A 15,325-nucleotide genomic window follows, 5' to 3' on the forward strand; every position below is an offset into this window, starting at 1 on the left:
GAGGATAGAATAGTATCGCATTTATTGTCTTGGAAAAGAATAGGGATATACTTCCTTATTATGTTTTCAATCTCCCTAAATTGTGAGCTATAGGGAGTGGAGAAAGTTAACGGGACAGGGGATATAATGGAAGGAGAAACGTTAGTACGATTTCTGTCCCTGAGATGGTAATCTCTATCCCTGCTCTCCGCTATTCTCTTAGCCCTATCAATATTATACCTGCGGTATCCTCTCAACAAAAGGCGTGTGGTCAGATTGTTACACGCATCCTCATAAGCAGAGGCGTTGGAACAGGCCCTACGGACTCTGATAAACTCACCAATTGGAAGATTACGTGTCACATGGGACGGGTGATGGCTATGTGCATGCAGTAGTCCGTTACCAGCCGAAGGTTTTCTAAAGAGGCTGGTCTGAATACGGCCCTCCTGAAAACGCAGGGAAATGTCCAAGAAAGAAATTTGAGATGGTTCATACTGGTATGTGAATTTTAAATTTAGGTTATTAAAATTAATATACTTCACAAATTCACTACCAAGAGAGGGACCACCCGTCCATATTAGGAGGAGGTCGTCAATGTACCTCCCGTACCACTGGATGTATTCGTGGAAGGGATTATGTGGATTGTACATGACGACCTCCTCCCAGTATGACATGTATAAGTTGGCTAAAGAAGGGGAGAATTTAGCCCCCATGGGGCAGCCAACCAACTGTAGGTAGAAAGTATCGCAAAACTTAAAAAAGTTATGGGAAAGTAAAAATTCAGTAACAATAATAATGTAATCTTTTAGAGACTCACCATAATTACTAAATTTTGCAAGATGATATCTCAAGGCAGTAATAGCTTTGTCGTGCGGGATGCAGGAAAAAAGTGCGGTCACATCCAAAGACAGCCAGGAGCTGGAGGAATTACAAGGTAAGTTATCCACTTCTGCAAGTAAACTCTTACTATCCCGTATATAGCCAGATGTTCTTGTGACCAGAGGTTGTAACAGGTTATCTAGCCAAGCACAGGTCCTCTCAACCAAAGATCCCACACCTGATACAATCGGCCTAAATGGGGGAGGGAAAATACCCTTGTGGGTCTTGGGGAGTGCATGGAACATAGGTATCAAGGGGTGTTCAACCAACAAATATTCTTTTTGTTTGGTGTCTAACAGATCCAAATTAACCCCTAAGTCTATAATGTCCCGAAGTTTTTTTCTAAACACCTCGGACGGGTCACCAGAAATGGTTTTATAAGTTACTGGGTCATCTAGCATTTTTTGAACCTCTGTAATATAAAGAGTTTTATCCAATACTACCACAGATCCCCCTTTGTCAGAGGGGCGTATTATGATATTAGGATTATCATTCAAATCTTTGAGGGCTCTTTTCTGGGGAAGTGTTAGGTTGTTTTTAGAGTTTACCTGCTCGGTGGATAGGGATCTCAACTCTTCCTCGACTCTGTGTTGAAAAATATCCATAGCTGGGACACGTGAATTTATCGGATAGAAGTAAGGATTAGGTGTACGTGTCCTGTTGATGGTAGTATTCACAGTGTCAGTAGAGGGAGAATCCCTGGTTTGAAGGTCCTGCAACGTATGTACCGCTATCTGTTCCTGAAAAGACATGCTAAGGGGAGTGTAACCCACACCTATGGAATTCAAATCAGGTGGTAACTCATTACATACATCAGCATTATCAGTAGTGGTGAAAAAATGTCTCTTAATGGTAAGAAGTCTAACAAACTTGTTCACATCCTGTAAAGTCTGATACAAATCGAAATTACATGTAGGAACAAAGGACAGTCCATAGCCCAAAACCTCCATCTGGGTGGGAGAAAGTATACAAGCAGATAGGTTATAGACGTCATAGGCACTGTTCAGACTCTGTGTCTGTTGTGTGTGTTTCCTCCTCTGCCGGTGTTTCCTCCCTGCCCTCCTTGTCCGTTTTTTGGCGGTTGGAAATTGTAGTCACTAGTAGATTCGCCTGTGTTGTGATGTGATCTCGTATTGGGACGGGGTCCTGTCCAGTTAGAAGTTTTTTTTGGGTATTTTCTCTTTTGTTTAGTATTTTTATGTGATGTCTGAATTGGTACCACTTCTTGTTCCTCAAATTCTGAGGCCTCAGTTTGGGTATCAGATGTATCACCCTCTGTATTACTGAAAGTTACAGAGCGACGTGATGTTTCACCTTCAGTGTGTTTTTTTAGGATAGGATGTGGTAAGCGCTGCATCCGGCGTTTTTCTTTCCACGTATACACACTGTCCGACAAATAGTCTTTTAAATCACGATTAAATTTGTTTTTCTTAGTTTGTGTTATTTCCTCCTCCAGATCCGCAAGATTCTTGTTCATTCTTTCCACAGCATTGATATAATTGTCCAACGTTTCATATTGGGTTAAAGATGATTGTAATTGGATTAAAGTTATATCCAGGTCCGTAAGTTTTTTTTGGAGTTTTGCTGTGCGTATTGTCATAAGTCTAAAAGAACAGTCCGTGAGTGCTTGATTCCATTCCTTGACATAATCATCTCCCTCTGTATTGTCTGGTGGTTTTTTCAGTCTCAGGCCACGTGGTATCATTTTTTTATCAATATATTGATTCAACGTGGTCATGTCCCACCAGATGCGGAGTTGTTTGCTTTTTGTCTTTTCCATATCCCAAATAATTTTTTGCATGTCCAGATTTTGATTCTCATTATTGGATTCGGAAAAAACTTTAGCAACTCTCTGTAAGCGATCCTCATTATCCAGTGACATGTTAATACTTCGTTACAATGATTTAATATTTATAAAAAAATTCCTTTTAAGGAAGTAGGGATAATAGCCCAAAAAAAAAAAAGGTCAATGAAAAAATTAGTCCATGTTCATATTGAAATTGCAGTCAAAAAGAAGGGAGCACGACAAGCAAGGAGATAAATCTGATATGTAAAAAGAAGTCAGCTCACCAAGACTTTGTGCAGGGTAGGCAAATTATCCCAATGGAAGCAGGTGGATGTGAAGCGGGCCGCACCTGTCATATTTATATTGATTTAACCTAGATTGATTTAACTTTTTGTGTTGATCTGTATATATTTACTTACATTTTGTTTATACATTTTCAGGTGCTTTTCCTCTTGCGGTCCCTCCCCCTTGGGGGGCGTTACTCAAGTGACGTGTTTAGATAGGAGCATATATACTCACTGAATCTTTATACTTTCCCTGATCCTCTGTTCCCTGGCTGTTCCGGTGAGCGCCGCCATCTTGATGACGTCACTTGCGTTCCAACTGTGCGTTCCAGCGTGACGTCATCAAGATGGCGGCGCCGCCGGAACAGCCAGGGAACAGAGGATCTGGTAAAGTATAAAGATACAGACTGCAAATGCAGTCTGTATCTTCATAGATAGACTTCATGAGGATACAGACTGCCTTTGCAGTCTGTAGCTTTATACTTTACCTATCCTCTGCTTCAGTGCCGCAAGGCCGGGCACCGCCATCTTGATTACGGGCCTTGCGTTCCACCGCTGGAACACAAGTGACGTAATCAAGATGGCGCCGCCGGCCTTGCTGCACTGAAGAAGAGGATTAGGTAAAGTATAAAGATACAGACTGCAGAGGCAGTCTGTATCTTCATAAATAGATTAGAAAAGAGGGATTTTAGATAATACACAGCGATCTTGCGCTGTATAGCGCGAGATCACTGTGTGTTAACAGAGCGGCAGGCAAAGGATCATGGGAACCTTTCCTGCCACTCTGCATGACGGGAGTTTCCTGTCTCGCGCCGGCTCTTTTGAAAAGAGCAGGCTCGAGACAGGAAAGTAAAAAGGGAATAATTCAAAAACGTGACAATAAAAATAATTAATTATATTTGCAAATGTCAATTAAATTATGATTTGCATCTAATTAAGGAATAAAAAATGTTTAACTTTCGTCCATGATTGGTTCTCTTTAAGGTGGAGAATTAAACCTTCTGCAGATATAGTAGTAGTGACATGAAGAAGAGGAGAAAGTGCAGCATTATAAAAATAAGTAATAGGAAGACACTAAGGCCAGCCACGTACACTGGTCTAAGACCAAAAGGTCCTGGAAAACTAAGAGCTAACGAAATAGAGACAAAAACTCTTAAGTCCATGTACGTGCACCAAAGAAACCACAGTTTGTCAAATTTGTGGGTGTTTTCCAGTGTTTTCGAATGACCATGAGAGCAGCCGCCAGAAAGTGCTGTAGGATCCCATTTTAATTGTAGCAAGAGAGCCTGGCATTTGTGACAGCAAGGCCAATTGAGGAGAGTTGACAACAGCCTTCCCAAAATATGCATTATAAATTGCTATGATCTTGTCCCAGAAATCACGAATGCCTGGGCAGGCCCACCAGATGTGCAATATGTCTCTTTCCTCTGTCAGGCTTTGCCAACAACGATCTAAGGCCTCAGGAAACATTTTGTGCAGGGTAACTGGACATAAGTACCACCTGGAGCTGATTTTATAATTTGCCATCCGGGCCGGAATGCCAGGTTTTGGAGAATTGTGGAAAGCGCCCCTGGGACTAACCCATGTTTAGCAACCCATCTATCCCAGACATAAAGTGCATGCAGTATTAGGCTATGTTCCCACAGCATATATTTTTGTAAAAGTACGGCCGTTGTTGCAATCGAAAACAACGTCTGTTCTTTGTAAGAAAGGACACGCCGCCTTATCTTCTATGGGATCCCGGCCGGAGCGTATACACATGGTATACACTCCGTCCCGGATCCCTAGTGGCGCTGCAAACAACTGACATGTCAGTTTTCTGTGGCTGCTATTCAGATAGGGCAGACGTGGGGAGTTCTGATGTGGGCGTGCACGAATGCGCCCACATCAGAACTCTGCGGCCCGAAAGATCATCCGGCCGGTACCACAGTTGAATAAGGCGATGGGTCCAGGTGGTGTCCACCCCAGAGTTCCTAAAGAACTTTGATCTGTGATTGCTGTTCCCCTGACAGATCTGTATAACCAATCCCTCCTAACAAGAAATGTTCCTGATGATTGAAGAATGGCCACTGTTATATCCATCCACAAGGGTAGTAGAGAAGATCCCAGTAACTACAAGCCAGTTAGCTTGAAATCTTTAGTAGTAAAAATGATGGAAACGCGTTTAAAAAATAAGATATAAGATCACATAAAAACTTACAGCTTGATGGACCCAAACCAGCATGGCTTTACTGTAGGCAGATCATGTCAGACTAATCTCATTGATTTCTTTGACTCAAAAGTGCTGTATCATGGTGGTGTCGTGCATCTAGACTTCAGCAAAGCCCTTGATACATATAGTTCCCCATAAAGAGCTGATAGAGAAATTAGTGAAAATTGGATACAATCCCTTTATCCCTTCCATCCACTGCTTATTTTTTTTACTTTATATATGTGGGGAGGGAAGTTAGGGCATGATCACACTGTGTAAAATAGGAAAAAAAATCCTCGGTGGAACTCTCTTCCGCCTGTCTCAGTGTGTCATACCATCTCTATGGGAGAGTGCGCGCTCCTCCGCTGCCGCCGTTCTCCGCTCATCTCCCATAGAGATGCTATGACACACTGAGACAGGCAGAATTCCACCTATTTTACTCAGTGTGAGAGGAAGCCTGTTTACCTTATATATCAATGAATATATTTGAGAAACATGGCAATCTGCCAAAACATACAGAATATCATTTGCTAGATTGTGGAGATTTTTTTGATGAATTCTATAGTTCCATGATTGGACTGCTATGTACTTACTATAGCATTGTGACCTATAGGTTATAATGTTCACTTTATGGCATGTAGTAAGTTAGTAACAATGATTTAGGCCACATATTCATGTATTGGTTTTCTACGTAGACAACATAAAATTCTTGGTGAGAATTGAGGGTGAACATCTTTAATTTAAACATTTATGTTAAATTGTTAAAATTAAAGACTTTTTACTTTCTAGTGGAAATCCTTTTCCATATTCTGTTATGCCACAGGTTCCCAAGTAAATGGTCATCAACCATTGCGGTCACTTCCTTCAGTCCGACAAGATGTCAGCAGATACCAGAGAATAGATGAAGCTTTACCACCTAGTGAGACATTCTTTCATTCCAATTTACTTTAAAGGATACCTGTCACCCCCCGTGCCGGGGTGACAGGCTCCCGACCCCCCGTTAGAGCACCCTATACTTACCTAATCGCGCCGGATCCCGCTTCCTAATGCGGTCGGGTCACGGAGATTTCAGCTCCCGAAGCCCGGCGCGCGCGCACACAGCAGAGTTCGACGCTCATAGAGAATGACGGAGCATCGGACTCCCCATTCATTCTCTATGAGCGTCGGATTCTGCTGTGTGCGCGCGCGCCGGGCTTCGGGAGCTGAAATCTCCTTGACCCGACCGCATCAGGAAGCGAGACCCGGCGCGATTAGGTGAGTATAGGGGGATCTAGCAGGGGGTCAGGAGCCTGTCACCCCGGCACGGGGGGTGACAGGTCCTCTTTAACTTTTTTTTTAGTATTAGGGTACAAACCCACTTGACGTATTTGCTGCGTGAATCAGTCTTAAAAATAAGCAGGCAAAACGCAGGTTGGCTTTATACAATTGTTCTGCCTTAAAATACGCAACTGCGTATTTTTGAAGCATGAAGCTACATGCGTTTTTCACACAGGTTGTTAACAACTGATGCTTTGCTAACAACAAGCTTCATGCTTCAAAAATACGCAACTGCGTATTTTAACGCAGAACAATTGTATAAAGCTAACCTGCGTTTTGCCTGCTTATTTTTAAGACTGATTCACGCAGCAAATACGTCAAGTGGGTTTGTACCCTTAGCGTTAAAGTCTTTAAAGTATTTATCTGTCATTCAGTTCTTTTTAGATTTACTACCTATTGAAGATATTTAAATGGGAACTGGTCATGTCCCTCATCACGTTTAAACCTTCCCCAGTAACTTAAAGGGAAATAAAGAGGATTCTAACCTGCTGATATGTCTCTGTAGGGCACAGGGTGATGTTTTCAGGATATTATAAGTTTATTTCATATGCTAATTGGGTGTTGGTGCACTGGGGGCGGGTCTATCATCCTCAGTGCACCAATTTGCCCCGGCTGGCTCATCCTTACTACTGAATATTCGGGAGGTGCTCTGTGCTGCTTGAATAGTTAGGAGGGGTGGGCCAGCTGGGGCAGATTGATGCACTGAGGGCGGTAGCATATTAAATAAACTGCTACTATCCCCAAACCGGCACCGAGGATGAAAGTAAGAAACTTCCTTTTATCCTTAGCACCCTGTGTGCTACAGGGATATATCAGCAGGTTAGATGCTTCCAAACTGATGATAATTTCCCTTTTAAAGCTGCCAGACACAGTGGCATGATGCAGTGCCAGCTCGTCTATCGTGGGCCAGAATTTTCAAAATGCCACTCTTTAATACCAGTGCCAGTCTAACAGTGTGTAGTCGCACTGTCTTTACCCTCCTTCAGGTTACCCTTGCTTGACTGACATTCTGAGTGCTGGAAACTTAAAGGAGGAGTCCGGGCAAAATAATTTTAAGATATGTTATTGCCCACAAAAGTCATAAAAATTACTAATAGACAGTTATTATGTTTTACTTATTCTTTTGCATAGATTGCCTCATTTTACCAGGAATGTTTTCTGATTTTAGACTGGGAAGCACGAATCGACAGTCATGGTAGAATATTTTATGTTGATCATGTAAATAGAACAACAACATGGCAACGTCCTACAGCTCCTCCAGCTCCTCAGATCCTACAGAGATCAAATTCTATTCAACAAATGGAGCAGCTTAATAGACGGTAAGAATGTATACTGTTGTTTTATTCTATGATTGAATGAGGAAATATGCAGGCTGTGATAATATGAATAAATACACATAATATTTAGAACTAAATGCGTAAATAAGCCTACAAATTTTGTCAGGGTGCATGCACACTGCGAAATGGCGACGCCTAACCCGGCGCGCATTCCACAGCTCGCACCCGCCGGCGGACTGAGGCGAGTGTGCGCGTCTCCGCCCCTGTCATAGACTCCATTCTATGCACGGGTGGATTCAGTTGTCGGTCCAAAGAATGAACATGTTCATTCTTAGGACGGAGGGCGGACCCCGCCAGTGCATAGAATGGAGTCTATGACACGGGCGACGACGTGTGCGCCCCTGCATCAGTTCGCCTGCGGGTGCGAACTGCAGAATGCGCTACGAGTTATTCGTCGCCATTCCGCAGTGTGCATTCACTCTAATTTTGGACAAATTGAAGAACAATCATACCACTATGGCAATGTAACTGTTTAATATATGGTGCATTGACTAGATCTTAGCTACGTTTTACATGATCTTTGAAATAGCTAAAATCACTTTCTAATTTGTGGCAGTGTACATACTGGAGAGGTATCTTTATGTCAATAAAATATTTAATATTACAGGCAAGCCGAGTGTGTACAACAGATTCTTTGAGAATCTGTTTGGATCTAAGGGCCCTATTGCACTGTACGATTATCATGCAAAAAATCGTTATATTGTTCGAATTTAAACGATAATCATTCTGTGTAATTTGCAGGCAATGATAGGAAAATCGTTCGTATGTCGTTGATCGTTGATTTAGACCTGAACCTAAAATTATCGTTAATCGTTCGCTGTAATTCCACATTCGTTCGCTCAAGTTCTGCATTTTTTCACTAATCATTCCGTGTAATTGCACATTGTTCATTGTTTTGGTGCGTTTACACAGGCAGATTTATCTGACAGATTTTTGAAGCCAAAGCCAGGAACAGACCATAAACAGGGAACGGGTCATAAAGGAAAGACTGAGATTTCTCCTTTTTTCAAATCCATTCCTGGTTTTGGTTTCCAAAATCTGTCAGATAGATCTGCCTGTGTAAACGCACCATGAGGCTGGGATCAGAAGGAATAAACGATCATAGTAACGATCGTAGTAACAATCGTAACTAACGACCATTGTTCTGTGTAATATGGTGAACGATTTAAGGTTAACTATAAACAATCTCGTTTGCGATAGTTTATTGTTAGTCGTTAATCATTAAAAATCGCTCCATGTGAAAGGACCCTAAAACACAGAATTTGGCCTAGTCTTTGGAGTTGGGGCAGAGAAGGATGTGCCCCCACTCCATCCATTCCACAGTGAAGGGTGGACTTCCACTCCATTCATTTCACAGAGAGGGGTGGGCTCTCCGTCCATTCTGCAGAGAGGGGTGGGCTCTCACTCCATCCTCTCCACTGTACTCATGTGTTAATTAGGCTCAATAAAGGTCATGACTGGAAAGAGTTCCTTCGTATAAGGTGCAGTGATTTCAGTCTGGGGAAGGAATGGTGAACAAATGGCAGTTTGAGGTTACTAGGTGGTAGGCCTAGAGTTTTATAGTGAGGGCAGACACAAAACATATGGAGATGGCAGTATTTTTACATATGTTACATACTGTATGCAGGTCTTATGCTGACTTGGGCTCTGATGTCACAATTTAAACCTCTACATAAGGATTAATGTGGTTAGTTTGAGCAGCGGTTTCCACGGGGGGAATGGAAGAATTGGGGACGGCACACTGGGGGGCCGTGAAGACCTGACAGGTGTGTCGCGGGATCCCAGTGGGAATTGTGACACTCTCTCCTAGACGCTGTGGCCTTGCAGCTTCTAGGGATGCACCACTCACTTTGATGTTCTGTCCCCCTTACTGTAATGCAGGGTGAGGAGGCTAAACATTAAAGTGAACGGAATATAGGAACAGGAACTGTCAGCATTCTGCTCCTACATTCAATCCCGTAGACTGCAGACACTACACTCCAGGCGCAGTAATATGATGTTATCATGCCTGCTGGAAAATCCGCCCCCGCGGCTTACAGGCTGGAGCCAGAGGATAGAGAACAGCTTCTTCTGCAATCACACAGCCTGGATTTAGTGAGTATGATTAAATTTTTTTTATTGGTGCACAGCAAGTGGGGGGATGCTTAGTTGTTTGAGGCACATATCATGGGGTACATTATTACTAGGAGGGGGCTCAGCATGGGGCAGTATTGCTATGAGGGGCACAGCATAGGAGTATTATTTGAACATTAATACTATAAGGGGCACTGGAGGGGCACATTATTACTATAGAGAACACAGCAGGGGAACAATATTACTAAGGACGGCACAGCAGGGGGTTTATTATTACTATGGAGCTACAGCATAGGGGCAATATTACTATGGAGGCTACAGCAGAGGGGAAATATTACTATGGAGGCCACAGAAGGAGGTGCATTATTACTGTGGGGAACAGAATTGGGGGGGGATTATTTCTATTAAGGGCACTATTTCTATTAAGGGCACTGTAGGGAGCACATTATTACTATGGAGGGCACAGCCAGGGGAACATAATAACTATGGAGGGCACATCAAGGGGGGCATTATTACTATGGAAGCCACATCAGGGGGCATTTTTTACTATGGAGGGCACAGCATGGAGAAATTATTATGTATAGCACAGGAGTGGGCATTTTTATTAAAAGGGGCACAGCATGGACATCATGACTAAATGGAGGCCACATCAGCGGGCATGATGACTAAATAGAGGCCACATCAGAGGGCATTATAACTATTGGGGTGGAGAGCAGGGGGCATTATTACTATGGAGGACACAGCTGGGGGCACGTCAGGGGGTATTCCTATATAGGGGCATAATTATTGTATGAGGGCACAGCAGGGGGAATTATTAGTATATGGGGCACAACAGGGGGCATAATTACTATATATGGGGCAAAGCAGGGGATCTTACATTTAGGGGCAACCCATATACCTACTCACTTCACTGCACATAACATTAAACAGAGGAATTACCACTGGGGTCCCATTTGGGATCCTATAGGAGGGAGAAAGGGAAGGAAGTTTCTGGAAAAATGCAGAGCCTAAGATGTTTGGCAGGTACTGAAGAGATGAATTGTAGCTGGAAGAAATCATCATGGTGGTCTGGGCCAGATAGAGAAGACAAGAGAGATTGAACAACTCTAATCAAAAAAGATGTTAACTGTGAGTTGCTGAATGGCGTTTTTTGTTATAGGACATTATTTAGTAGGGATGCCCTGAGCTAAAAAAAAAATTCCAAGGGGTGCCCCAGGGTGGAAAAGTTTGGGAAATACTGAGTTAGAGGCTACATGACCTAGGATTTCATTTGGCATTATGTAAAACTGTTTTGTCCCCTGTGAAGACAATAAAACTGGGTGTTTTGAATCTAATCCACTATGTTGGAGTGAAAAACTGTGCAGCTGGTGATCCTATACACTAGCTTGCGCTCAACTTGTAACCACTTAAACATAAACATAACTCACCTCTTATCACACTGTGAGCCCCAACCTCAACATGTAACTATCACTACATCTGGTTGCTGCACACTTCTACAGGCTGTATCTAGAGATGGGACTCAAACCAACCAAATCTTATAAAATGTCAGTTTTTTTTAACACTGTAAATTCTCTATAGTTGCCCTTCAAATTCATCTGTGGAATGACAAAATCTGTGTTTGCTGACAGAGAGGCCCCAGACAGTTTGAGATAGCTGGGTCTTTTCTCCAGTTTTTAGTTGTTGCTTCTTGGGTTGTTTCATAAATATTGTATTCCAAGATTCCATGTCTTGCTTTCATCATGCTCATAAGCAGTCAGACTATGAGTAAGTACTATAGCTTGGACACTTGACAACAGGAGATTGATGAGACATTGTGGCAATCGATAGGTAAATATTTAAAAATGCAATTTTCAAAGTAATTGCTTACTCAGCTGGTCGTCTTTACCTCAGGTACCTTCCTCATTTGTCCCTGGTGACTAATGTGAAGGGAAGCAATTTTATTGTGGACATTGTCATCTTTTAAGCTTTTCTGATACAAGTGAAATAAAAGAAAGAGCTTCTAATATTATCTTACATTTACACAATCACACCCTCACACGTTATATTTTCATACATAGTATTTTGCTTTTTTTCTTTTTTTTATCCAAACGAAAGCAAAAATATCAAATGCCATAAAACATTTTGTCATGAGATGGAAAAAAATTCCTTCTTGTAGACTACTGGCATCAGATCCCCAGGTCAGCATTCTGGGTTGGATTTATTATACCTGCACCTTGTGTAGTTTGGCAGAATGTCGCAAACTTTTGTGCAACCTGGATGGTTTGTGCAAAAATTTGCAACTTTTTGCCATTATATGTCCTTTTTGTCTGATGGGTGGACATGCGGAAGTGGCAATTACCGAATTAACATTGATTTACAGGATTCAATAAGAGGCATGTGCCTGTAAAGAATCCATTGTGGGCCACAAGAGTGGAGATTTAGTTAAAACCAGCATACAGATACTTATAGTAACTATATAACTTTATAGAAGATGTTAAACCCTTTGCTTGAATCAAACCATACTCTTAGCCTTTGTCAGTGGTAGTATGTTCCACAACTTTACACACAGTCCACAGTAAAGTAGTGCTTTCAATTTTTATGATGAAATTGCTTTCTATTTCACAGTCTTCTGCAGTGCCATAGACTTAAAATAAAATAGCATTGTGAATTCTTCATTTGAACACCCAGGACATTCTCGTGATTGGTGTGGCTCCCAGCAGTTTGATCCCCTCCAGTCAGACACTTTTAACATATAGTCTTACATTGCACCCTTTCTCATTAAATTATGTTTTTGTTTTACATACAGGTCTGCTACCTTGCCTTCCATTTTTCTAAAACTTTGCAAAACCTTTTACATTGCATTCACCACTTTTAAATAGGAGTGTAAAGTTTAGTGTGAAGGGACATGGCCTTTTGTGGCCCAGCTTATTTACTATAGTTTACATCATGCCCTGTGTGCTCCTATTATCTGCTCTTCTTCCCCCATTAAGCCCTCTGTGCTTACCATCATGTACTCTCCTTTTTCATCATCTGCTGTATGTTCCCCATCATGTACCCTGTGTCCTGTGATGTGCTCCCCTGGCCCATCATGTCTTCTGTGCCCACCATTGTGTGCTCTACTCTCCATCATGTACTCCTCCCCAAGAATGTATCCTCTCTTTTTATGTTCTATGCAACTACTTTTAATTTCCAGCTACCCTTATGTACACTGTATGATACTATCACAGTCTGTTGGCACAGTTTTAGGCCCCTTACAGTGTGTGGTGATGTGGATGCACTTCAAGCGTGTTGTCATATTGACGGTCTGTTCCAAATTAACAGTTATAAAGTTTATAGTGCGAGCTAACACACTGATAGTAAAGGACAAGGTGGATCTCGATTATTCAAAGATGGCAGCTAGTATATACCGTATATCCTAGCCTTGGGGGCGTATGTTCTTCTAGTAAGGCTTGTGTCAGTACTTGACTGAGGTATGAAGTTACTTGCATAGCACTAGTGTTTACTTGCGTAAACATCTCTACATGTTTAGAAGGTCATCGCTGTATTGTAATGTCTTCACTAAATATACAACATACTACATACTTAACAGTAGTGATGTCACGATACCAGAATTTTGAGTTCGATACCGATACTAACTTTTTTATTTCGATACTCAATACCAGTTCGATACTTAGTAAAGTATAAAAAAACAAAACAAAATACAGTGGTAGAAATATAATACCCCTGCACTATTACAGTGATACCAATTTTTGGACTATTTTTATTTTATTGTGTTAAAAATAAAGTTAGTGATATCTGTCTAAGGCAGCTCTGCTGCATCAGCTATCACTAAGACAGCTCTGCTGCATCAGCTATCACTAAGACAGCTCTGCTACATCCGATATCACTAAGACAGCTCTGCTACATCAGCTATCACGAAGACAGCTCTGCTGCATCAGCTATCACGAAGACAGCTCTGCTGCATCAGCTATCACAAAGACAGCTCTGCGGCATCAGCTATCACTAAGACAGCTCTGCTACATCCGATATCACTAAGACAGCTCTGCTACATCAGCTATCACTAAGACAGCTCTGCTGCATCAGCTATCACTAAGACAGCTCTGCTGCATCAGCTATCACTAAGACAGCTCTGCTGCATCAGCTATCACTAAGACAGCTCTGCTGCATCAGCTATCACTAAGACAGCTCTGCTGCATCAGCTATCACTAAGACAGCTCTGCTGCATCAGCTATCACTAAGACAGCTCTGCTACATCAGCTATCACTAAGACAGCTCTGCTACATCCGATATCACTAAGACAGCTCTGCTACATCCGATATCACTAAGACAGCTCTGCTACATCAGCTATCACTAAGACAGCTCTGCTGCATCAGCTATCACTAAGACAGCTCTGCTGCATCAGCTATCACTAAGACAGCTCTGCTACATCAGCTATCACTAAGACAGCTCTGCTACATCCGATATCACTAAGACAGCTCTGCTACATCCGATATCACTAAGACAGCTCTGCTACATCAGCTATCACTAAGACAGCTCTGCTACATCCAATATCACTAAGACAGCTCTGCTACATCAGCTATCACTAAGACAGCTCTGCTACATCAGCTATCACTAAGACAGCTCTGCTACATCAGCTATCACTAAGACAGCTCTGCTACATCAGCTATCACTAAGACAGCTCTGCTACATCAGCTATCACTAAGACAGCTCTGCTACATCAGCTATCACTAAGACAGCTCTGCTACATCAGCTATCACTAAGACAGCTCTGCTACATCAGCTATCACTAAGACAGCTCTGCTACATCAGCTATCACTAAGACAGCTCTGCTGCACCACCCATCACTAAGACAGCTCTCCTGCACCACCCACCACTATGACAGCTCCGCTGCATCAGATAACACTAAGACAGCTCCGCTGCATCAGATAACACTAAGACAGCTCTGCTGCATCAGATAACACTAAGACAGCTCTGCTACATCAGATAACACTAAGACAGCTCTGCTACATCAGATATCACTAAGACAGCTCTGCTACATCAGATAACACTAAGACAGCTCTGCTGCATCAGATAACACTAAGACAGCTCTGCTGCATCAGATAACACTAAGACAGCTCTGCTGCATCAGATAACACTAAGACAGCTCTGCTACATCAGCTATCACTAAGACAGCTCTGCTACATCAGCTATCACTAAGACAGCTCTGCTGCACCACCCATCACTAAGACAGCTCTGCTACATCAGCTATCACTAAGACAGCTCTGCTGCATCAGCTATCACTAAGACAGCTCTGCTGCATCAGCTATCACTAAGACAGCTCTGCTGCATCAGATAACACTAAGACAGCTCTGCTACATCAGCTATCACTAAGACAGCTCTGCTACATCAGCTATCACTAAGACAGCTCTGCTACATCAGCTATCACTAAGACAGCTCTGCTACATCAGCTATCACTAAGACAGCTCTGCTACATCAGCTATCACTAAGACAGCTCTGCTACA

The 15,325-nt window shown here is 42.4% G+C and overlaps 1 protein-coding gene across 6 annotated transcripts in view; it reads left to right on the forward strand.

The window, feature by feature from the left end:
* HECW2 (HECT, C2 and WW domain containing E3 ubiquitin protein ligase 2) overlaps positions 1-15,325 on the forward strand; it is a 271,029-nt gene that overhangs the window by 193,354 nt on the left and 62,350 nt on the right. For 5 of the 6 annotated variants that reach the window (XM_069983585.1, XM_069983587.1, XM_069983586.1 and 2 more), the window contains 2 exons: positions 5,943-6,038; positions 7,605-7,755. In XM_069983585.1, the coding sequence (XP_069839686.1) occupies positions 5,943-6,038; positions 7,605-7,755 (247 nt within the window). The remainder of the gene's footprint in view (positions 1-5,942; positions 6,039-7,604; positions 7,756-15,325) is intronic. The other variant, XM_069983588.1, reaches the window with a different exon arrangement.

The sequence above is a fragment of the Dendropsophus ebraccatus genome, chromosome 9, assembly GCF_027789765.1.
Source record: "Dendropsophus ebraccatus isolate aDenEbr1 chromosome 9, aDenEbr1.pat, whole genome shotgun sequence".
NCBI lineage: Eukaryota > Metazoa > Chordata > Amphibia > Anura > Hylidae > Dendropsophus > Dendropsophus ebraccatus.